Source organism: Poeciliopsis prolifica, unplaced genomic scaffold, assembly GCF_027474105.1.
Source record: "Poeciliopsis prolifica strain line A6 unplaced genomic scaffold, Auburn_PproV2 SCAFFOLD050, whole genome shotgun sequence".
NCBI lineage: Eukaryota > Metazoa > Chordata > Actinopteri > Cyprinodontiformes > Poeciliidae > Poeciliopsis > Poeciliopsis prolifica.
Window position 1 is genome coordinate 2347354 of NW_026562425.1, and position 23310 is coordinate 2370663.

Consider the following 23310-nt stretch of genomic DNA (forward strand, 5'->3'; position numbering starts at 1 on the left):
AGTTAAAGTCCAGACCGAAATATATTCGATAATTGTGATTAGATTTGAAAACTCAGATGAAGTCTGAGCTGTTATGTACGCAAAAGACGGAAGAGACAAACCTTAAAAGACTTGGAGTTGTAATCACAGAAAATATAGTTCTACAAAATATTAGCTCAGGTGGGCTGAATACAGAGGTGTCCCACACTTTTAAGATTATGATTTGGAAGATAAATATTTTGCACAATAAAATGTGACATAGTTCAAGAAAAATTTATATTTTTCCAAGGTGTTGTACTTTAAGCTCAATGACCATGCCTCTAACTAGAACTATACTTACACTCTCTCCAGCCACTCCTCTCTGTCCAACATGGCCATCTTCACCCTTGGATTAAGCAGAAATATTTTGGACTTTTAGTAATTTTATGGATATTTGAAAGTGATACAAGACAGACAAAAAAAAACTCACTCTTGGGCCGTCATCTCCTGGAGACCCTGGAGGACCAGTGGGGCCCTGTTCTCCCTGGAATAGATCACATCGGGAAAACATCAACAAAGATTACAAATGCTGCAATCAAAAGAGAATCTACATGCTCAATTTGTGCAGCTGAGAAAAAAAAGATTCTAGTTTAAAGCAAAAATATGACAGTGGTCAGAAATGTGGAAAATTGAGGGTGTAAAAAAATACAACGAAAACAAGCAAAAACCGCCTTTAATCTAAAGTTGGCATGGTCACCACAATGGGCATGGACCTGCAATATATGGTTTTCACTATTTCTAGAGCTCTATAAGGACCGGCCTACCTCTGTAATTATCTGGTATAGGACGAGGTTTAAAATCCCATCTAAAAATAACCGTCTGTGATCTTTGTGTCTCCATTTGGTTTCTCTAAACTCAACATTCATCATTCGCCTCTTGGCCTGGTTAAACACTGCTTAGGTGGATCTGAAGCTGTCCCCACCTCTCTAAGTAGGTCAAATGGCCTAATGGCATACAGGAGCTGAATGTTCACATCACACTGTGCTGATAAAGCAGATGGCATTTAGACCTTAATCAGCTTTTCATGAACCACGTAAGTCTTGATCAATGTTGTTTTTAAGTAACACTAAGTTTGGCTCCTTCACGCTTACCCTGTGTCCTTTCTCTCCAGGAAGACCGGGGAGGCCGTCAAAACCTCTGTCACCCTAAAGTAAATGAAAGACATATCAAGTCGGCAGGTGTACCAGTCATTAATGGGATGTGAATTTGTTTGAAATTAACACTGAAAAAATGATAATATAATGTTTTTCTTTAGGAAAACTGCACATTACCTTGGCGCCTGCCTCTCCTGGCATTCCTCGTGCACCGTCAGCTCCATTACGACCCTGGAAGACACACACACACGCACACACACACACACCCACGCACACACGCACAAACACACACGCACACACACATCATTTCAGTTTAGCAGTTTATAGTTAAATAAACACATAGGTGCAATCATTGAATGCAGATGATTTGTTTTCTTTCAACAGAAAACTTAGAACACATTTTCTTTCTATGTAGGCACAGATTTTAAAGTTGGCAAATATATTAAACTGTACTTATAGCAAAAAAACGTTATTTACGCATACTGAATAGAAAGAAGAAAACTTTTACATTTCAGGTGAATTAAAATTGTCATTTAAACTCTATGAGTTAGGCACAAATATTTTTGCATATCCTTCCACAAGCGTCCTTTGCTGGGAATTTGTCCCATTCCTCCAGACATTACTGATGTAACTGAGTAAAGATTTATGAGTTATCTTGCTTTAAGACACCTTTTATAGATCTGCTCACAAAGATACCATGAGGCTAGTATCATGGCTTTATGATGGTCACTCCAAAACATTGATTTTGTTGTCCTGAAGCCACTTTGCAGCTCATTTGGTGCAGAGCAAGGTCGTTTGTCCAGGTGGAAGATCCATTTGTGTCTACGTTTTAACTTCTTGACTTATGTTTTCAGCACCAACATCCATATTTCTACATAATGTTGTCAGGTTAACAAGCTTCCCCTTTTTCCTCAAAATGTAATAGTGGTCATTTCATCAAACCACATAACATTCATCCATCCAATGTATCCAACAGTCATTAGGGAAACCATAGTACTTGTCTCTAAAAATTAAGTGTATTTATACATTGTAATCTAGTATTTTTTTTTTCTGTTGCTCTTGGAGAAATGGCATTTTCTTCTTTGAGTAGACTTTCAGCATATATTTGTATGGGACTCAGTTCACCATGGACAATAACTCTCTTATGTTTTTCAGCCAGTACCATTACAAAGTATTTTGTTTTTGTTCTGGGTTTGATTTGACACATTTTGCAACAAAACAGATTAGATTCTGGGACACATAACCTTTTTCTTCGTATGGGATATGTAATATCATGTTTAATCCTTTTTTACTTGATATCACATAAAAAAACAGGGCTTGTAAAGTGGTTTCTTAAAATGCATCCATAAGTGGGACTTAGTTTGACTCTATGTTATGAAGTGCTTACAAAGCCATAACACCATCAATTGTACCTCGCCAAATTATATGTATGTGCATCACTTTTGCAGTGCAACATGACAGAAGATGAACCACTCAATTAGTTTTACGTTTAAATCACTCTTACCCTTTTTCCTGGTTTCCCCGGTAAACCAGTTGGACCCTGCAGACCTCTTGGTCCCTGTACAGATTATGTAAATGTACAGGATTATTATTTGTTTTTAGAAACAGACAAATAGGAACTTCATAGATGTTTTCTAAAGTATTACTGTGAAAACCAACAAAAAGCTACGCCTCTCACCTGTGGTCCAGAGTCACCGCTGTCACCTTTGAGTCCAGGAGCCCCAGGGGGTCCCTTGGGAGAAGCAGAAAGAAGGCAATTTAAGCAGATGATAGCTGTATCCCAGAGTCATATTTCCATTGCTCAAACGCTCTAGTGCAGGAGAATTGAAGGATTCCAGTAACATCATTGTGCTGTCTGACAAAGATGTGACCAAACTGAAAATGTGGTTGACAATATTCATATTCATAACATAGAAATGTTCATATTCTTTCAAGGAATACTGTGAAATATAAGTTTTCACAAGAAAAACATATTGTATTTCAAAATGATGTGTATTAATTTGCTAAGAGAGAGAAACAGCCACCCAGCAGCTAACAGGAAGGTTTAAAGGAGATTTTAAGCTCTTTCTGTCATGAAACATTTGAGTTCTGAAAATATTAACAGCCTTAGAAATCTGAGATATTAAACACATTTTAAAATGTCAACTCTATCATTCTCTTGTCTTTGCTTTAAGATTATAGTAAATATTTCACACTGGTGCTCTCTCGCACAGCAGCATGATGCCACCATTGCTAGCAATATATAATGTGTAGGCCTGCGCCAAATTACAACATCAAGGCAAGGAAAATATGCTGAATAATGTTTGTGTAATATTTTTTATCTTATGCTTTTCTAAAAACTGGACAAGATAAAAAAAAATCCTGCCAAATATTGGCCACAAAATTTAGATTGGAACGTGTTTACGCAGAAAACAAAATTCTCTGAAGCCTTTTATTCACGCTTACGTAGTGAAATGACTTGATTTTCAAATATAACTAAATCACTGTGTTTTTATCACATGGAGAACTTGTTAATGGCATCACTTCAACGTATGAAGATACTCACCAAAAGTCCAGATCTTCCTGCCAACCCCACCGGCCCTGGGGGGCCTCTCATTGTCAGCTAAGGACAAATCAAAATAAAGTAGAGCCCATCAGTTGCTATTAAAGAACAAACATACGTATACATAGGTAAGCATTGTCTATATGTGATGAAAGGCCTGACCTCTAAACAAGTGGGCGTTTGTTCTTTAAATCAAGGACAAACACTCACTTGTGTAATAATAACAAAAAAATGTTTACTTTATTTTTTACTCCAGTTATAATTTGCAATGATTTTGATTTTTACATTTGAAAAATTTTATATCATGTAAGGTACTCTGAATCTCCCAGTTGCTGAAACACCTATGGATATGTATAAAATATAAAATGTAATGATTCAACTAAGACAATTAACCCGGTGTAAATAAAATTCCCAAAGGCCAGCTTACAAATGGTTGCATAAAATCCCAACACACACATTTTAGATTATTTTTGCCCCCAAAAAATTAAAAAAACAAAAAAGAAAACAACGTGACTGAACAAAAATTACTAGTTTTAACCAAAATGAACTGAGCTTGTAAACAGTTCTTGTTAAAGGTGAATTTGCAAAACTGCTGACCATGTAAAATCATTTTTATAACTACCCACAATTTAAAATAAAATACAAGTCTAAAATTAAAAAACAAAGCTATTTGTAGGGATTTGCAATGTCATAAACTGTCTTATAATAGTTCAATAAAACCATAGAAATATTCATTTTCAGCCTCTCTGAGAGTCTTGTTCACAGTTTACCACTTCAGCATTTTCTTCTGTTCATAGCTAACCACAGTGTGCGACAGCCAGAAATGTTGTCTGGCATTTATTTGTAGTGTGATGACTCAATGATGTAAAAGAAAGAAACCTATTCATGTGCTAATTTGTACATAACTGAACACCTGGAAAGAATGAACAAATATACACTGCCTAGAGAGATCAGAGAGAATAAATAAATACAGAAGTATGGAAAAGCATTTAATTTTCTATTTACCCATGCCAAACCGAATTGTTGGCATGAGAAGTTGAGTACTGAAAGGTGACAAATGCCTTCTAACCATGAATAAACTCCACTTGTGGGAGCCATTGTACTCAGCATACTTCTGAAGCTTTAAATATTCAGTGGTTGTGTGAGGCTTAATCATCTCCATGTGCATGACAATATATCACACCCAGATGAAAGCACCCAAGTTCAACCTGTTTTCAACAGTGCTACGGTTGTCAGAACCACTGAGTGGGTTTAAGTATCTGCTGCGGCTTTGGGCACTTCTCAGCCTGATCCGGGTCCAAAGCTTCGTTTGTATGATAATTGGGACTTTTACAATGCACTGCTCCTTTACATACATGCTGAATTGAGTGTTTTAGTATTTAAACGAAAGAAACACATACATTTGGTGAAGAATATTATTTGCAAGTTAAATCATAAAGAGTTTCAGAATGAAATATTTCTGTTGATACTTACTCTAGCCTGAGATAGGATGGCCTGTGCCTGAGCTTCTTGGGCTGTTATCACAGGTCCCTTATGTGCCTCACCACCCGCACGGAACTGTAGGCCGCAAAAGGTAAAAGGAAAACAAAATTAAAAATAAATGGACTTGTCTTTGCTTTTATCTAACAGTGACCCCCATAGGAGGTAGTCTACTAAACCTGTTAACCCCACACCTTTCAAGCACAAACACCAACTCTCATAAATCCATGTCATTGGCTGAGCATTTTGAAACCTCAGTCACTGGTTCCACTCCGTTGAACTGGCTGACATTTACAAGGCCAATGATTTGTCACCTGAAGAAAATAGGTTGCCATCGCTGGGCTACTGTTTCTGCTGTGTGGTAAATTTACCCACAGAGGTGAGTTTGTGGGTTATTGACGACAATTAGACTCAATATGTGAGAGGGAAAAAAAGACAACTAAAAAGTACGTAGAAAGCGGCAGGACTTACTGGTAGCATGAGAACGGTACCTGCAGGGCCAGGGACACCATCTGAACCTGGAATACCAGGACGGCCAGGAGGACCCTGCACGGTGAAAATGAGAGAAAATCCGATATTTCAAAAAAGGCAAAGGCAGAACAGCTCAAACAGGACACGATATCATGGAAGCATAAAATCATATTTATGGTTACACAAAAGAGTGTGATATTAAAAGTCTGTTTAAAGTGTTGGTAGTACTCTGCAACTGAGCGATGCGTGGTAATTATTCTTTAGGCCAGTTGATTGTACTCTAACTCGTCCCAAAGACCCCTCCAGTAACTTTATCAGGTACATCTTGTTTATACCACCTTGGATCCGCTTTTGACTTTATTTTGGTCCGTACTTACCAGATCTTTCTACAACATATAAAATTATATTTACCATTGCAATACCAGTTTATGTGACATTACATTGGTAAAGAAGTGATTGGCTGTAGTATTTAGTAGTCTATCGTTTTCCGATATCGTGATTTCAAACTCTGTGTTCCAGTAATTTATTTGTCCCCTTGGAAGGACTTTCGCCGTCCAAAGAACCGACATCTGCTGAAGTTCTTAGCTACTACGAGCAGAAAGCTCAGGGAGATCAGTAACGGCATTGGGATGATAAAAAAAAAACCCAACAAAGATTAGAGAGGAAAACCAAATCAAAATCAACATTATTGTTGCTATTTTCAATAACAGTATGCCTGAAGTTTCTGGCGGATGATGCATACATTAGCCTTAATGGGAAGTTAATTTTATTGTTCTGTTAGTATTTAGTTGAAAAAGAATACATTTTTAATCATCTAAAGAAAGAATGTTGCCTGCATGAGACAACTGGGTTAATAAGTCGGTTATAAATCTTAAAGTGTAAAAACTTGGTAACAATGGTGAGATTATGCTGGCAGCAACACACAACCTTATTCTATGATCACTCGACTGGCTCCAGAAGTGAATCTATTCCCACAGAAACAAAAATGTTTAGAGCTCTAACAACAATCTCTTTATAGCTTGCTGCAAAATGAAACAAATGTTTAATTCTCTTCGATGTCAGCTGATTGTATCGTGTCCATTTACGCCACATCCCAGAATGGTTCAGTTGGCGCCATTCATCACTTTTGGATGCAAGAACTGCAGAGCGCGAAGATAGGACCCAACACTGAGTTTAGGGTTTCAAAACACTCCTCTTCAAACTATGGGGTGACAGCAGCATGCCACATCTGTCTTTCATATAAAGTCAGTGGTTGCCACATTATTTTAAAAGTAACACATTGTCTGAGGTTAGCTACTTGTGGCACTCCCAGCATGTCTGTAACTAATGATATTGGTATCAATACAGAAGTTTAGATTTTTATACAGGAAACCCGCAAAAGATAAAAATAAAAAAAATAAAATATTCAAAACTGCTGCAAAAAAAAAAAAATACTTTTATACTGAGTTACAACATGAAGAGTTTGAATAAAAACAGACACAAACATCAGAAATGAACTGAAGACTCAAGGCAGGGCTTGATACCTTGAGAGAAACAACAATCTACTTAGCAGTCTCTCTCGTGCTGCAATCTCATCTTGGCTCTGATTGATGCCATGTGTTTCCATTCGCTTTTTTCCCAGTGTCTGTGAATTTTCCCCATCCACAGTTGTGATCATGAGCATAGCGGCATCTAGCGTTAATGACGGCTGGGAGGGATGGGGTTTCTGAGTGCTTTGGGGAGCGAAGGCGGCATGCAGAAACTGCGTAAAGGAAAACCGCAAAGTATAGAAACCACTCAGCTCTAATGTCCCTGTCAGTCCGCAGTGATTTCGTCCCATGAGAGGAAATAGAAGAGGGAGGACAGACTTGTTGGATGAACAAAAAGGATTTTTTTTATTACCCTGACTCAGTGAAACAATAAAACTTTTGTACTAGTGAAAGCTGTTGAATAAACTAGCAAATGGCTTATTTGTTCCACAAGTTTCCTTTCAGAAAGAAAATAGCTTTTAACTGGCAGTTTTGGGGGAAGCAAGATCATGCTTTGTATCATCAAGTAAACCAAATATATGATTAGATTTAAATAGAGATGCAAAAAGAAAGTAATTTCAGGGATTCTGTATATTTCAAAGAAAACTTCTTTAGCAATCCCACTGATCAGCAACACAGCTGATTTTTTCAAACCTTCCATGAACTGATTGCAGTATTTTTTCAAGTCACCTTTGTGGCTTATCAGAATTTTTTTCACAGATTTAATTCAGGATTTTCATAAATAAATAAAAAAAGAAACATATTTCAGCCTGCAAATTAGAATTTTAAGTAAAATGAAAAAGTACAGTTGTTGGGCAGGCAGTCATTGACACCTTTCACAAGTGAACCACAAAATGCTATTACTAAAGAACTAAAGATCCCAGAGTGACCCGTCAAAACATTTTTTCAAGGAAAGCTTAGTGGAAGGAAAAAGTGAGACAGAAAAAGCTTCCTATGCAACATGGGTATCCACCTTGGGAGGATTGCATTCTGCAGTCCCTTCAATGCATCAGGGTAGATTCACAACACTTGGACTGCTGCAGGACATTGGTTACAGGTTCTACATTACTCATGTTAATCCAAACCTCTACCAGAGACGACATCAAAAGTGTCTCATCTGGGCCAGAAACTCAACATCCTTTCAGACAAAAGCACACTTTTTATTTAATTTGTGATTAAAACTTCTAGAGCCTTTCAGAAGAATGGAAAGGCACTCTTGAAGTCCACAAATGAATAAAGATTTGGTTTCAAATATTTCCACTCAAAGCTAATTTGGAAACTGGACTGCTTGCTTCTTATGACTTTTAATTTCATTTCAAAACATAAAGAGAAAAAAAACAACAACAACAACCACAGTCTAACTCAGCTGCAATAAACTGTAAAATGGAGTCTAGTACTCACTCACCCTCTCACCAGGATCTCCTGGAGTACCTGGGGGTCCTTGCAATCCTGGGTTACCAGGAACACCCTGAAAGTAAACGTGAATACATTTAACATATTACCCCAAAACCACTGCTAACCAGCATTTCCAACACAGTCAGCCCACCAAAGCGCCACATGCAGAGGCCAACAGAGACAGAGGCAAAGCCATCATTTTGAAAGAAATAAACCTCAAAAAAAGTCAGCCCCCCCACCTCACCTCGAACCCCTCCACCCCTCGTTTTTCCCCAGCATGCACAGTCACAGACATACACACTTCCATGCACAAATACACATTTTGACAGTTTGTCTCAACTCAAGCTCCGCTGACAATCCGTGCTGACGTTCTTTCCATAAAAACATTTTTCCCTCTTTAGCTGTTCTCCATCTGTGAAAGGCAGACAGGAGTGTGGGAGAATGTGATACTCACTGCTGGGCCAGGGGCTCCTTGGGGTCCTTCTAAAAGCATCCCCTGCAAAAGGAGGAAAAAGAAGGAGGGAATACAGTAGCATTAATGACAGCCTGTAAATCAAGAGACAATTAAGAGTGAGGGGCAGAGGAACTTTGCGTTCTTTTGGCTTAAGGCTAAAGAGTTTATTTGCTAAAGCCTCAGGATGGTTACAAAAATGAAGCTACCTGATTTATTTGTTTAAACAAAAAGTGATACAGCCAATGCAAAACCATTTAAAGTACTTCATGGGGATTTGTACATTTTTGTTACATCTCACTATCGAGAACGATTGACAGAAGTAACACAGTCATGAATTCAGATGAAAATGAACTGAATTCAAAAGGTGTTTAAACTAAGTACGAAAAGCTTTATATTCCTGAGAAAAGCCTGTTGAGGATCTGATTTCCTTTTATAGCCTAAAATATTAAGATCTTTTAAAGTCCAGATACTTGAAATTTTGGCATCTCTGTTTTAATAAAAAAAAATTTGGTTTGTGCAAACCATGTTTTTCTAAAGGATCAGTACAATTTCATCTCAGTTTTTCAGCATGTGGACTAAGTTGATAGTTTAAAGCAGTGGTTCCCAACCTCCGGGCCGCGGACCAGTACCAGTCCACGAACCAATTGGTACTGGGCCACACAAAATACAATTAAATATTTTCGTTTTATGTGTTAAATCCTTTAACCGGATTCTCTCAGTTACATCTTGCGCGTCAACATTGAATCCCTCAGGCAGCAAAACGAGTAATGAATAAACAAACGTCTTTGGAAAGTTTATTTTCAAAGGGGAAAAGGCTCAGAGAAGAGACTGGAGAATAGATTTATCTCGGTAGATGATTCCTACATTCCAAGGTCGCTCTGCATGATGTGGTGACCAGCTGAAGCAATGAAGCCTTCAAACTGGTTCGGTATTTAGAGAGCATGAACACAACGTGCATCACTTTGGGAGTTATTGTTTTCCTTCACTCCCAGACGGGAGCGTTTCGATGCAGAGAAACAAGCTTGGGGCACCCATTAATTTGTCCTTATCGTGAGTCAAAACTTTCATGAACTATGAACATGAAACAAACATGTCCGACGATGTAGAAGCAATAGTGCTAGTTTGTGGACTCATTTTAAGCAATAAAAGATGTAACAAAAAGGAAAAAAATAAGTTGGATAAAAGACTGTGGGAGCAGCCGCTTTATTTGCTGCACTATGCATTAAACTGGACTCTTGTTTGAGCCATGTCAGCTGTTTGGGATTTCCCCCATACTTCCGTCACCGCACTTTCTGATTGGCTACCTGTCACATTCAACAGGCTGTGTTCTCGCTCTCAGTCAGGGAAAACCCTACAGGCTGCGACAATCGGGCCAAGACAATCAAACATGTTGAATACGCCCAATTTTAGATGGGAGCGGTCCGACGATCCACATAACACACCACATCTTAGAACTCAGAACGCCCTAAGATTGTCATTAGGGGAAAATCCGGACCAAAAATTTAAAATTGTGTCATATGACCTTCCCCCCAGAATTAAACATTGATCAAGATTTTGATTTGTATGATTATAGTGACAGCACTCATCAAAAATGTAAAGTTTTTTCAGCATTATCTATCCATCCATCCCAATGGAAACCAACTGCTGTGTGTGGCAACAGTCTACACCAGGTTACATGCTAGTATTAGCTCAGACATCAACTACTGCATCATTATATATGCTTCACAGTAGAACCACAATATTCGTTCATAGTTGAATTCTGAGATGTTGATAAGCAGTGTTGTGTGCTTCCTGCTGGTTGATGTTAATTCACCAAATGATGATAATGCTTAGCTCTGACATTAATCAAAAAGACAAAGTACAACACACATCACGGAGCATATTTAATCTTGAGCAGGCTGCAAAAAGCTTTCATCCAATCAGTCCATCATTTGTAGTTAAAGCTCTTACACAAAACAGTTATATCTAATAAACACAACGATGAGCTCCTTTTCAACCTTTTTTTCTACCTCCCATTGATGCAAATGAGATGTGGCTTTTGCTTTTTGCTCTGCTCTGCAAACTATTATTGCACAGTCAAAAGCACACATTAATACTAAATAAATACACACTAAAAGTTAAAATGGTGTTGGGAAAAGGGGGAGAAGCACTCCCTCATTGCACATTATTTTCATAGTTATAAAATTGTCAGGGTGAAATATATCAGTCTGAAAAAAAAACCACTAGCATTTTGTAATTATAAAAAAACCACAGCAGAGGCATTCCACTACGACTAACTCATGGATTAAGTTCAGTGTTGTCTTGGACTTCAGAGCGACTCAACCAATGTGTGCTCATAGTGAGGACTGAGCAGCAAAAGCAGCATTTCCCTGTGAGTTTTCATCAGCTGGTCTCACTGAGGATCTATTATTGCTACATTAGATCCTAGAGTTGCACAATCAGCGTAAAATGTGCTGATCATTGTGGCACTGCGGATGCGTCACTTAACCCACTTTTGCCTCATCCATGCTTCCATAGATTCCTCAGAAAACCCCAAACAATGTCGTGAAAGTGGCCATTTATGCTCTTTCACACAAACTGGACTTTTTTTTTTTTTTTTTTTTACATTTTTGTATAAAATGCATTCCTACCAGATTAAGCTCAGGCGGTTTTATCTGCCCAATCATATTCAGGTTTTGGAATGCTCACCAATGTTTTAACAGCTGTGTGAGTCATGCTGACTAAACTAATTGTATTGACTCTATTCTAGTGAATTCACCAGTCAGATATGGGCAAATGCACATAAGCAAATTAAAGGAGGTTTCCTTCTGCAAAAAGAGTAGCTTGTTTCACATCATTTAAATCAGAGCAATTATGAACACAAATCATTTTGGACATCTATTTTCTGAATATAGACATCACAAACTTGAAAAAAGCATCAAGAAACATTTATACTTACAGGTTCAATGACTGCAGGTTCACCCTTCTCTCCTTTTTGTCCCAAGTAATTCTGTCCCCCACTCACCTGAAGATGTAGAACAAATAATATGAATCCTTACAGCCATAATAACACAACCATATTTACAGTAAAGAAAAGTGCATTTGAGTGGAATTTAATAAGCAAAAAGTATTTTTTTCTCCCTATTTGAAAAATGAATCTAAGTTCCTTAATTCTGGAGAAACTTGATACATCTCTTTATGAGGCATCTAAATATTCTGTATTTGCAAAAAAAAAGTGTATAACAGTTCAAAAATGGAAAAGAAGGTCTCCAACAGTGTACTAATATAGGAGTTGTTACCTGACACTATGCATACAAAGACTTCAGAAGAAAAGAATTCATGAAGAGACCACAGTTCTGAGCCCAAACCTTAACACAGTCAGGAACACATGCAGGACAAAGAAAACAATTTAAATATGTTCCAAGCTGAAAGATCCCAGCTGAAAGCTCAGATAAAGATCATGTCACTTTCTGATTCTGCAAATTTTCTTCTTTAATGAATGAAAGAATACACACCAGCTCAGCAGAATTTTCACAGAATGCAAAAACAGCTCTGATGCAGACAAAGAAAAACCTAACAATTGCCAAGAACTGTGTCATTTGATAAAGCACACAGATTATCGCCAGAGTATCCAGGGAAAGGCATGTGTCTGATAAACAACACAGGCCTTTCGGGTGGAAAGGTTACAAAGAGCATGCTAATTGCTGACAGGTGTTTATCTGGAAAAGACAAGGTCTGTATTTGCAGAAGCTTAAGTATGTCTGAGCTTCTGGCTTGTAAGTGTAAAAGGCCGAGCTAAAATCATTGAAAATGACAAATAACAGAAGCTGCCCCTTAGCCACCCTAACAGGTTAATTCAACATTGGTTGGTGACCAAGACTGACCAATCTTTTTCCAGTCAGTGAACACACAATACTAAGCTATACTAGACTATAAGTACATCTCTTTTAGCTGTGGATGGGTTTCTCAAGACTTGAAGCTTTCAGTATTAGCTCGGTTTTTAAGAATAAATTCAAAGAAAACATAGACATGAAATATAAATCTGAATTTTATGAATAAGAGACACAAATGTGGGTCACTGAGGCTGTAACAGTGAGAGTAAGCCAGATGTTTAGAAGCAGCTATGAGAACTCCATTTTAGTTTGAGTTATTTCATTTTTTTTCTTCAAAATTTTGCACCACTAGTGGCCTTTCTAGAGAGACAGACAGGCAAACATGCAGAAAAGATCTCAAGCTCAGAAACCACCCCTGTAATGGTTGTGTATGGCCTCTGTAGACTCCAGCACCACAACATGCACAGACTCTAAAGCCTTATTTTTTTCACATTTATGCAGGTCCTGTTGATCAACATTTTAATCAAACAGGTAAAAAATAACCAAACACACACATATCTGTTGCTGATTCTGCTCTGATGGATGGTTTAATTTAACAAATTATTGTACACACAACCTTGCCGCGTACAATATTATTGTTTTTTGTTCTTTTTTTCTGACTGTATGGAAAACCAAAATCAATAGCTTTGTTTACATGTGAAAAATGTTCGGACTGAAGCATATTAAGATCAAATAATCTGAATGCACCAGTTATACAGGCACAACATAAATTCATCCGATCAAACATGCACTGGAATAGAGGCACTAACTTACCCAGGGTTGTAAAAAATTACCTAAAAAAAACACAGAAGCAGTTGTACCACTGTCTGTGCTGACATAAAACATAGAACAAATGTTTTTTTGTTCTATGTCTTCTGAGCTCCAAGAATGGACCAGCGCCACGGTCTAATAACAGTTGAGATGTCACTCCATTCCCTAATTAAGCTACATGCTAAGCAGTTTTCTGTTGGTCTGCCTATATTACAGGACAAGAAATCAGCAGACCAGTTTTGCTACCCAGATATGGCAAACACATGCACAGTCAGGCCAGGTTGCCACAATAGGAATGTTGCAATCAGAACAAGTGTTTCTTTCTATCCACGCTGTACAGATTATGAAGCAGCATAAACCACTTCTCATTCAGACTATAAGTCTATTTGAATAGAGCTAAATGTCATCAGAGTATTTTGATTTACATGACTCATTTGCCGATGGGTAAATATTAGAAGGTCACATCTTTACAAAAGCAGGAGATCAGAAACCAGATGCAATTCTGATCAGCACATTAGTACAAACAAACACTATTATTTTTCCATATTAAGTCAGTTTGTTAATCATGACCACTTACACTGATATCTGTCTCTGCTGGAACACCAGGACCAATCTCATCCTCATACACTTCCGGGGTCGGCTTTGCATTGGTGGTGCCATAATCGCCGTAATCCACATAAGTGCCATAGTCGTAGGGTTTCTCCACAAACTCTTTGGTATCATATTCCTTCACGTCGTATTCCTTAAACTCGTTCACATCTGTTTCAGGTTGCGCCTTCACTGGTGGGTCCACTGGAGCAGCACTTTCCACAGCAACAGTAGGGTCCACTCCAACCTCATCCACACCGGTGACATAATCCTCCCCTATTTCAGCATCGTAAGTCTGGGATCAGAAGTGGGGAGACATGGAGGATTTGTTAGTTGCAGGTCTACTGATTGCTACATTAAGGAAACATTAGTAATGGGCTAGTTCAGCTTTATCATTTCAGACAAAAGTTGCTTCCTGCAGTCACTTCAATTTAGGTTTATTTCTGTAGATTACTTGTAGATTCCCTCTCGATATCACATACCGCTCAATTGGGTCTCAACCCCACTTTATGCATAATCACATGTTTGTTAAATGGATAACTCTGAACCAAGTCAAAGAAAAATAAAGTAGTAGTTACCTCGCCTTGTCTGGAAGTCTCTGTCGGAGGATCAAGCTTACTCCCATACACCTCGGTGTAGTCGTACTCGTTAGTGTAATATTCTCCACCAGCATTTGTCTAAAAGAAGAAATAGTTCATAAAATAAAGTCAGATTTGAGGGCAATAGGTTACAGAATATCCCTTCCCACCAGGTGAAAAAGCGCAACATTAAGCATGTTAATTTTTACAAAGATGTTTTGAGCGGCATGCAGAAAAAAAACAACCCAAAAGTGCAATAAATTATGCAATCAATAGAAAGCAAAAGGAACCAGATGAAGAATTTAAATGACCAAAAAATACTAAGAACTATACAACGAATCATGATAGTTGTATAAGTAATCAAGATTTACCTCTGTCTTAGCTCCTGATGTAGGTGGAGCATCAGTGGTTACCTCCCCTTCACCGTAGTCATATAACTCCCCGTAGTCGTAGACCGGGTACTGTAAGAACCAAAAGATGATGTTACAGCATGTAAGCAAAATCATAATATGCATAAGACTCTGTTTTCTAAACAGTCTGGTCCTCAGACTGATTATTTATTTTAAACTACATAAAGTAAATATATATCATGTCAATTAAAGAGCAAGGGGTCAAACTTCAAATTGATATAAAAAAAATAACCCAAAAATATTTTCTGTATGCATGAGTGTATTTCCCAATTTTGCAAATCATTCTGACCTTTAGTTAATGGAAAAAGTTCTCAAATAAATCCTGTAACAATTTTCTGCTGTTGCTGCTTAATTTTGTCCACAAAAACACTTCTAATTGTCATTAAAGGTTCTTTAAAAGACTTGTACTGTATGCCATATTTATTGAAATACCAGTACATGCAGTCATAGCTATTTTTTTTTATAGTTAGAGCAATAAAAAATGAAGATGTAATAAAAGGCTCACTGCGTAGTATTAATTATTAAATCAAAAGACTTACTGTGATACTCACTGATAAAAACTGGGAGGGTGAAAGTAGAGTTTAAAGCATTTTACACCTCATAAGTTTACAGGTAAATAAGGTCAGACTTGAAGAAAATGTCAATTCAGTTTAATACATCTATCCATTGTCTAAAGAAGATTTAAAAAAATACATAGATACATATGAACACATATCTGAGTTGTTTTTTTCAGAAACACCCATTAGTCTGACTAGCTCTGCCAGAAGCACGGAGGACCAACATATAATGATGTAAAACATCTTCCTCGGTCCTTTGTGAATGAAGGTTTATTGTCTTAGCATTATCCAAACAGAGGGAAGGTAGATTATAACAACAAAGCAGCTCCTGATATTCAATACCCAATCAGCAAAAAGATAAATATTAGTCTCTAGGCAGCTGCTAAGCTCAAAAAAATAATACAAGTTCTAACGTTGGCCTCAGTTATGTGGTCTGGAGGGGGAAAGGTCACATTAAAGACGTCCTGGCCTTAGCATCGAGACAGGCTCAGAGAGAAACAAAGTGTTGGAGTACTTGGACTAAGCTGAATGGATTTACAACAGGGCGAATTAAAAATCATAAATAGATGTGTTTTCTCATAAAAAGGTGGCTCTTACTTTCTCTTCCTCCTTTGGCCCAACAGCTGAGACTGCAAAGTGATGCAAGTCGACAAGCTTCATGAGATAAAACATCTTCAAAAGAAGTTTTATTCACAATTACTTTGGATTGCTTCAGGCTTTTTCATTAAAAAAAAAAAAAAGCTAGATTGTGGAATTTACTTTTTAGCTTATTGAGAGTCAGCAACTTTAACAAACTGAGCAGGAATGTAGGAAGAACATTCCTGTCTTAACTGTACAGAATACGCCAATGAATAAACCAGATTTACAATGTCCTTGAAGCCAAACTGCTCCCTGCTGTCTATTTGGGATTGACAACCTCCTTATGTTGGCTCAGAAAAGTAACTTGATGATGAAGCAATATTTTCCAGTGCTGGTACCCTCTATTCTGCCAAGAGTTTTGAATAAAGAACAGGCTTCTCTTCTTTTTTGTTTTGAACCAAAAGTCGGCTTTTCCAGGTATTGGAAGTAGTCGGGGAAGGAAAAGCTTAAATTTCCCTGTGAGTCTGGGCAGAGCCTGCTGAACTCGTTAGTGATATAAATCTCGGGGCCACTCCAAAGTGGACTATGACTTCGAGGCAGGAAAAAAAATAACTAGTTTCCAAAATGAGTTCATCAGTTATTTAATCCAAAACTGAAGGAAAATATCAACCATAAGATAAAACTGTAAACGAGCACAAAGTGTAAAGATGAAAAGAAACTAAAGCTTTTACACAAATCTGCCTAAAGACTCTGAGGGATGTTTTGGAGACAGTACCAATAAAACTTTCATTTCAAACCCAGGCATGTATTTTGATATGTCATTGTTTTTCCACCAATAAAACACAGACTGGAGAAAAAGACAGATTTTACAGTTTTTCCTCAAGCTTTTCTCAAGTTATCTGTCTATAGCTGCAGGATTTTTGACATGCCACAAATTGAAGGATATATGAGAAGACGGTTGAAAAAGTACCAAGTTTAAATTTGTTTCTTTTCAATTATCTGCAAAATTCCCCCAAAAAATCCAATTAGAACAGTTTTCAAATTCATGGGATGATCAGTGAGCCAAGCTTTCTGCTTATTTTGTCCTTTGTGGTCTTTTCTGTTCATGCCATACACATGTAAGAGAATGAAACATTATCCTGCCTACAACTCCCAGCTGCCACACGTCTTCCTGACATCTTCTTGCCATAGGATCGTGATATGATTCTGATCCATATTTTAAGAAATCAAACCATAGACGCTGACCTCTTCCTCTGGTTCCTGGGCCTGTGGAGTGTCATGGTGGCTGGGTGTTCCACAGTCAGGGCTGTAGTGTTCACAGTAGTCATAGGCGGCTCTGGGATCTGACAATATTAAAAGCTGCTGAATGTCACCCTAGAAAAAAGGAAAAGAGAAAGGTGAGTCAGTGGAGGTGCGTAAAAAATTCCCACATAAAGGTTATTTTTTATCCCCTGTGGCTGCAAAGATACACAAGGAGTCTGTTGGCTCATTTACAGCTAATATCCTACAGAAGGCTGTGAGATGGTCTGTGGTGTCATTTATTTTATTTCCTTCTCCTCAGAAATGTGTTTCTTCCAATTTGGTTTGGTTTGGAAAATGTCTTCAACATGTAGCTTTGAGTTTTAACCACTTCAGCAACACTGAGAAACAACTTAGAGGTAAAATTGAGCAAAAACCATGACAAGCTAGAAAACAAAACACCAAAGGATTTTATTTCCACTCCACACACAATTCTAACATTGTTTTAAACTGAGTTCATACAATGACAAACTTGTTGGAACTGAATGAATATCCGTGATAATAATAGGAATTCTGCAGTCACCATTCCTGTTGCTATTAAGGATTGGTAAATAAATGCATGAGGAAAAACCAAATAAAAAACAAACAAACTACACATCAGACTATTTACGTCCCAATATTAGCCTGTATTTAGTTACATCCATCTTCCCATCAACTATGTTCACCAAGTTTCACCAAAAGGGATTTTAACTTTTCTGCCACACATAGGCTTTGATTGTTGGTCAAGACGATCCTTTTAAGTCTTCTTCCCGGGTTAGATATGTAGCTGTTTTAGTAGCTTTGCAGTGTTGACATCATATTCGCTTCCTGGTTGATGTGTGGAAGAATGTCCAATTAGATGTACAAAAACCAAATGTTAGTTTTTCACAGTTTTATCACTGATATGTGTTCTTGGTTTCTATGGTGCAGATTGTCCACTAATGCTTTCTAAAACATCTCTTAAGCCTTCACAGAACAATTACCCTCAAGGGGGCTTTATTAGCTGATTAGACTTTTAAAGGCAGTTGGTATCGTTGAATTTTGGTTTGGGATTTCTATTAGTAAAACACTTTGAAAACATGTCAATTTTCTCTCATTTCCAAATTGGATGATTGTTTCATGTTGGCGTGTCACATAAAATTCAAATAAAGTAAAGTTTATGTTTGTAATGTGATAAAACGTGAAACAGGTAAACAGAAAAGGAACTGTTCATTGCTGCATGAATCCTGGTCGATCCAAATGCCTCATTTCATTTCAGCCCAGTCCGCTCTGACTGGTCAGCCTGCTGTAGGAGTATCGCCAGCTGTTCTTTCTCTCTTTGACTTGTGCCAAACTAGCCACTGTGGAATCATCACTGAAATGCATATCGCAGGGATAGATAAGTACAGCGACAGAAGAAAATCAGGAACTACCGTACAAAAGATCTGATTCTCAAACTCAGAAGCAGTGATTCAGCCGGTGATGATTACTGCCTCTGACATGGATTTTTTGACTTTGCTGCTCCACCGACACAGTCATGCATCAAAAGCTATAAAATGCTGAAGAAAAAAACTCAGAAAGCATAACAGGGATTCTTTAACGCCAATAAAGTGTGCTCCTGTTCCCTTTGGCTTCACTGCCCAAGGTCTTCACCAGCATGACGGTAATAAAATGAGACAATAAAAAAAAAACAAGGCGGATGTCGAATACTAAAGACAGTAGTCTCTTGACTGTTAATTAGATCAAGCTTTATAGATTGTGTCTAGGCTGTAGGGGAGTCTTAAAGCTTTCAAAAATAACTATTCTACAGTTACCCTTACTCCATCATTAAGGTTGGCAAGCCCCTGCACTCAGCAGACAAAAATCCAAAGTCTCTACTTATCTGAAGCCGTCTGTTTTTCATGAGCCTATGGAAAAGGAAATTAGATATCCTCTCCCAACAGTTAGAAAGGCATATTTTCCATGATAGTATCGTGAGGATTTACAGCAAAACCGGGACGTGCTTTCCCTTCAATCTTAAGAATGCTATTAATATCCATCTACCTTTTTCAGATCTTTTGAATTCCACTTACGTGATTAAAATGTGCAAAATAACTCTGGGAAAGGAAAGAGAGGACTCGGTCCGGGTGGCCTCTTTAGGAGGAAGCACATACATGCAGACTGCATTAAATTACAGGAGGCAACATCTGTATAAGCTTAGATCTCTGGAACACATTAAGTACCCATCGCTCTGCACTCACATCATATGTAACCAGTAAACCTGAGTAGTGTTAGGCCAACTTAAACTAAACACAGATTCATTAAGCTTTTGGGTTTATGCAGGGGTAGTCAGTTCAGATCCATCATCTTCGGTTGAAAACAGATGTGTAATTTTGTCGCTTTAATCCTTCACGTTACTTTACAATTCAGCTATCTCCTTGGTGTATGATTGTTTATGAATCTGTATTGTTATAGTACCATACATTTTAACAGTTTTATGGAAAACTTCAATGTATTTTTTTTTTCTAAATTAAAAATCAACAAAGAATGTTTCCCCAAAGGTTGCAATGTATTTAGCTCCATAAACTCCAATAAACTCTGCCTTACTTCCTAGTGCCTGCTGAAGAAAAGCATCCCCACAGAATAATGCTGCTGCCACCCTGATTCATGTTAAACATTGCATTTTCATTTGTCCTCTAAAGGGTTTTTGGAAAACTATAAATCGGGTATCTTTTGAATCGTTGCCATGCATCCATAAAGATTATGAATTGCGCGACTGATAATTGTCCTGACAATAAACTATTCTACCTTGCTTATGAAACTCTGCAGCTACTGTTGAGTAACCAACTCCTGGCTGATTTTCTGATTAATGCTTTCTTTCTTGGTCTGTTGGTTTAGATGGACAGACATGTCTTAGTAGATTTACCGCTGCTTCCTTCCCTTTCCACTTTGGGATGATGGATTAAGCCGTGCTCTGAGATATTCAAAGATTTGGATATAATTCTACAAACATAACCACAACTATAATGGTTGTCTTTCTTGAGATTCATGATGCTGATTTCTCACTAATGTTTTCTAAGAAACTACTCACACATTTATAGCACAGCTGAAATTAGACCAATTTTCCACCAATTTTCCTTTTCTTCTTTATTTCTGCAGGCAGCTTGCTGCACTGGAAACAAACATTTGTGAAATAGGTGCACTTGAAAAACGCTCTTACTTAACAGAATCAACAGCTGAAAAACAAAATGTGTTAAAGTAATAACAGAGTAGATGTTATGGCGCAACCTACAAGTTTTTTTTGTTTTTTACAAAATGTATAAGTCAAAGACAAGAAAAGACAGGAGTGATAAAACGGACACACTGGAGCTGGCATGAGTTCTGTCTGCTTCCCCCTTTTCTAAAAGCTGTCCTCTCTGTAGGTCACATCTTATTCTTGGAGTTTTCCTCTTTTAAACAAAGGTTTATGTGTTAAGCACACATGCAGTCACTACAAGAACAAAATATGTTAATTAAAAACGACAGAGAGAGACCACACGCACAAGACAGTTCCCTAAGCCTCGTAATGATTCAGTCAATCCCACACTCCCTGGTGGAACCTTCATCCCATGCCTTCCTCTGCTTTTCCTTTCATCCTTCTGACTTCCTTCTGCGTATCTCAGCTCATTTTGTTGACGTTCACGTCTGGGTCAGGCTGCACATCTTTCTGGCATCTGTTCATGTTCCTCCTCGGAATCCCAGGAATGATCTACTGCAATGTGCTCAATCTGTTCAATCCATGCGTAGTGGGATAAATTATCCTGTCATGGATGCACATCAATAAACACAATGATGTGTTTTTCCGCAACTACAACATGTCTCAACATTGTCAACTCTCGGCTGAGGCACAAATGAATAAGGTGGCTCTAATTATACTTCATTCAAAGAGAAAGTAACTGTTTCATGAGTGCCAGAGAATAAACAGTAGAGAATAAACAGCCTCCTGTTTGTTCCTGAAGCTCATTTCACATTTGATTATGATCTCAAAAGTTTATGAAAGCACATGGACAAAGCTTTATTATTGCTACGCTGTGGTATTTTCAACGCCTGCTGTGAAGAGTATCCTTCCTGACTCACAAAAAGGACCTAGGAGATATTACTCACAACGGGTGGAAAAACAAAAAGCAACGTTTTTTGTTCTTTTTACAAGTGCACAGCTGACTATAAAATTTGTCTCTGGAAATGGTTCGTTACTAGAGAGTCAAAAATGTGTTTTTGATTGCCAGCAGGAGGTAAGTGCAGTGTGTGCTACAAGAAGCAATTCATGAGCCTCCACAGTCATGTTAACCAAATCTGAAAAATGAAGATCTGACTTTGATTGGATACAGACAGCTCCTGCTGGCACCGGATCATAAGACGGGTGGAGGTGCAAGACTTTTTTTAATCATGTCTTTACTGGACTAATTTAGAGGCATAAACAAAAATGTGGTTTCTGCCTTGAACACTGGAAAATTAGGAACATATTGGACTTGGAAACTTAATCAACAGAGATTAGTTTTACTGAGATGGGAAGAAATTAATCACCTTTCTTTTAGCTCGAAGAGTGTTTGTCCTTCTGTATATATGTTTGTCTGGTGGAGAGGTGTGTCTTGGTCTACTGTCAGGAGAGCCCGATAAATAGAGTAATAAAAGAAACAGATTTTCACACTTCTAAAGTACCTTTCCTCTCATTGACTTAAAGGTTGTTTTTTCAATAAAGCTGATTTAAATGAAACCATTGTTAAATTTAGAGTAGAGACGTCCCTAGAGATGGCCAAAGCTGAAATTGGCCTATATCAATGTTGGCCAGATCAGTAATAAAAAGCTAAAGTCCAATATTTTTTTGCAATTCTGAAAGCAGAATGCTCTTCAGAGGGAAAGTTGTTAATTGAGAAATTAGACTCATTTAACTATTTTTAGCACCATTGACTTGTGTAATAACTCGCTTAGAGGAAGCACAAAAGGTGTTTTCCAGTCCCAGAGTAGGAAACTAAGGTATTTTAAAGGTGGAAAGTAAAACAACCAGTGCTACGTAAAAACTAATTAGTTTATCACTGCAACCAGTTCAGTATGGAAATCCCCATATAGATAAAAAAAAAAAAAAAAAAATGCTTCAAAATATTTGCGTAACATTTGAAACCTTTAAAAAAACTAAGAAAAACCTGCCAATACACTAGAAAAAGCTCTGAAGAAATGTTAACTCCACTCTGTCTGTGTCACCCACTGTCACAAAAAAATTTCTGCTGCTCAACATGCATGAGCTTTGAGCTTAAAAGGCCATTATGAATGTAACTTGGTAATAATTTAAACAAAAAAAAGAGTACGACTCTTATTTGGATAATGCTGACTAAGCAAACGCGCCAGCATTAGCATGTTGCTATTGACAGAAAACATGCTAACAAACAGATGCTAACATCTGTTTGTGCAGCAACTACCTTAAGTTAAAATGCCCTGCTGTCTATTCACTGCAATGGTGAGCACTAACAGTAGAAATACACTGTATATGCATTTAATTTACAGACTGTAAATCAAAAAACGAAACAAAAAATACATGACATGTTATGAGAAAAATCATTCTTCACCTCTCCCTCTCATCTTGAAAGAACAAAGGAACAGATGGGATATTTAAAACACAACAGGAAAAATAATTAACCAGGAGGAACTGAACACAGAAACGGTACAACAGTGTAATATTCTCCAGATTTCTTCCAGTGTTCTGTCAAATTCAGCCTTTGCTGTCAACACAAGAATAACATTTCTT

The 23310-nt window shown here is 37.7% G+C and overlaps 1 protein-coding gene across 1 annotated transcript in view; it reads right to left on the reverse strand.

Moving 5' to 3' along the window:
- Window positions 1-23310, reverse strand: part of LOC129378054 (collagen alpha-1(XI) chain-like) — a 91424-nt gene that overhangs the window by 45101 nt on the left and 23013 nt on the right. The window contains exons 5-20 of the mRNA XM_055058306.1: window positions 17541-17669; window positions 15121-15210; window positions 14750-14848; window positions 14161-14466; window positions 11900-11965; window positions 8962-9003; window positions 8518-8580; window positions 5605-5679; window positions 5128-5211; window positions 3658-3714; window positions 2791-2844; window positions 2617-2670; window positions 1290-1343; window positions 1110-1163; window positions 449-502; window positions 320-364 (exon numbers count right to left, since the gene is read on the reverse strand). Coding sequence (XP_054914281.1) covers window positions 320-364; window positions 449-502; window positions 1110-1163; window positions 1290-1343; window positions 2617-2670; window positions 2791-2844; window positions 3658-3714; window positions 5128-5211; window positions 5605-5679; window positions 8518-8580; window positions 8962-9003; window positions 11900-11965; window positions 14161-14466; window positions 14750-14848; window positions 15121-15210; window positions 17541-17669 — 1326 coding nt within the window. The remainder of the gene's footprint in view (window positions 1-319; window positions 365-448; window positions 503-1109; window positions 1164-1289; window positions 1344-2616; window positions 2671-2790; window positions 2845-3657; window positions 3715-5127; window positions 5212-5604; window positions 5680-8517; window positions 8581-8961; window positions 9004-11899; window positions 11966-14160; window positions 14467-14749; window positions 14849-15120; window positions 15211-17540; window positions 17670-23310) is intronic.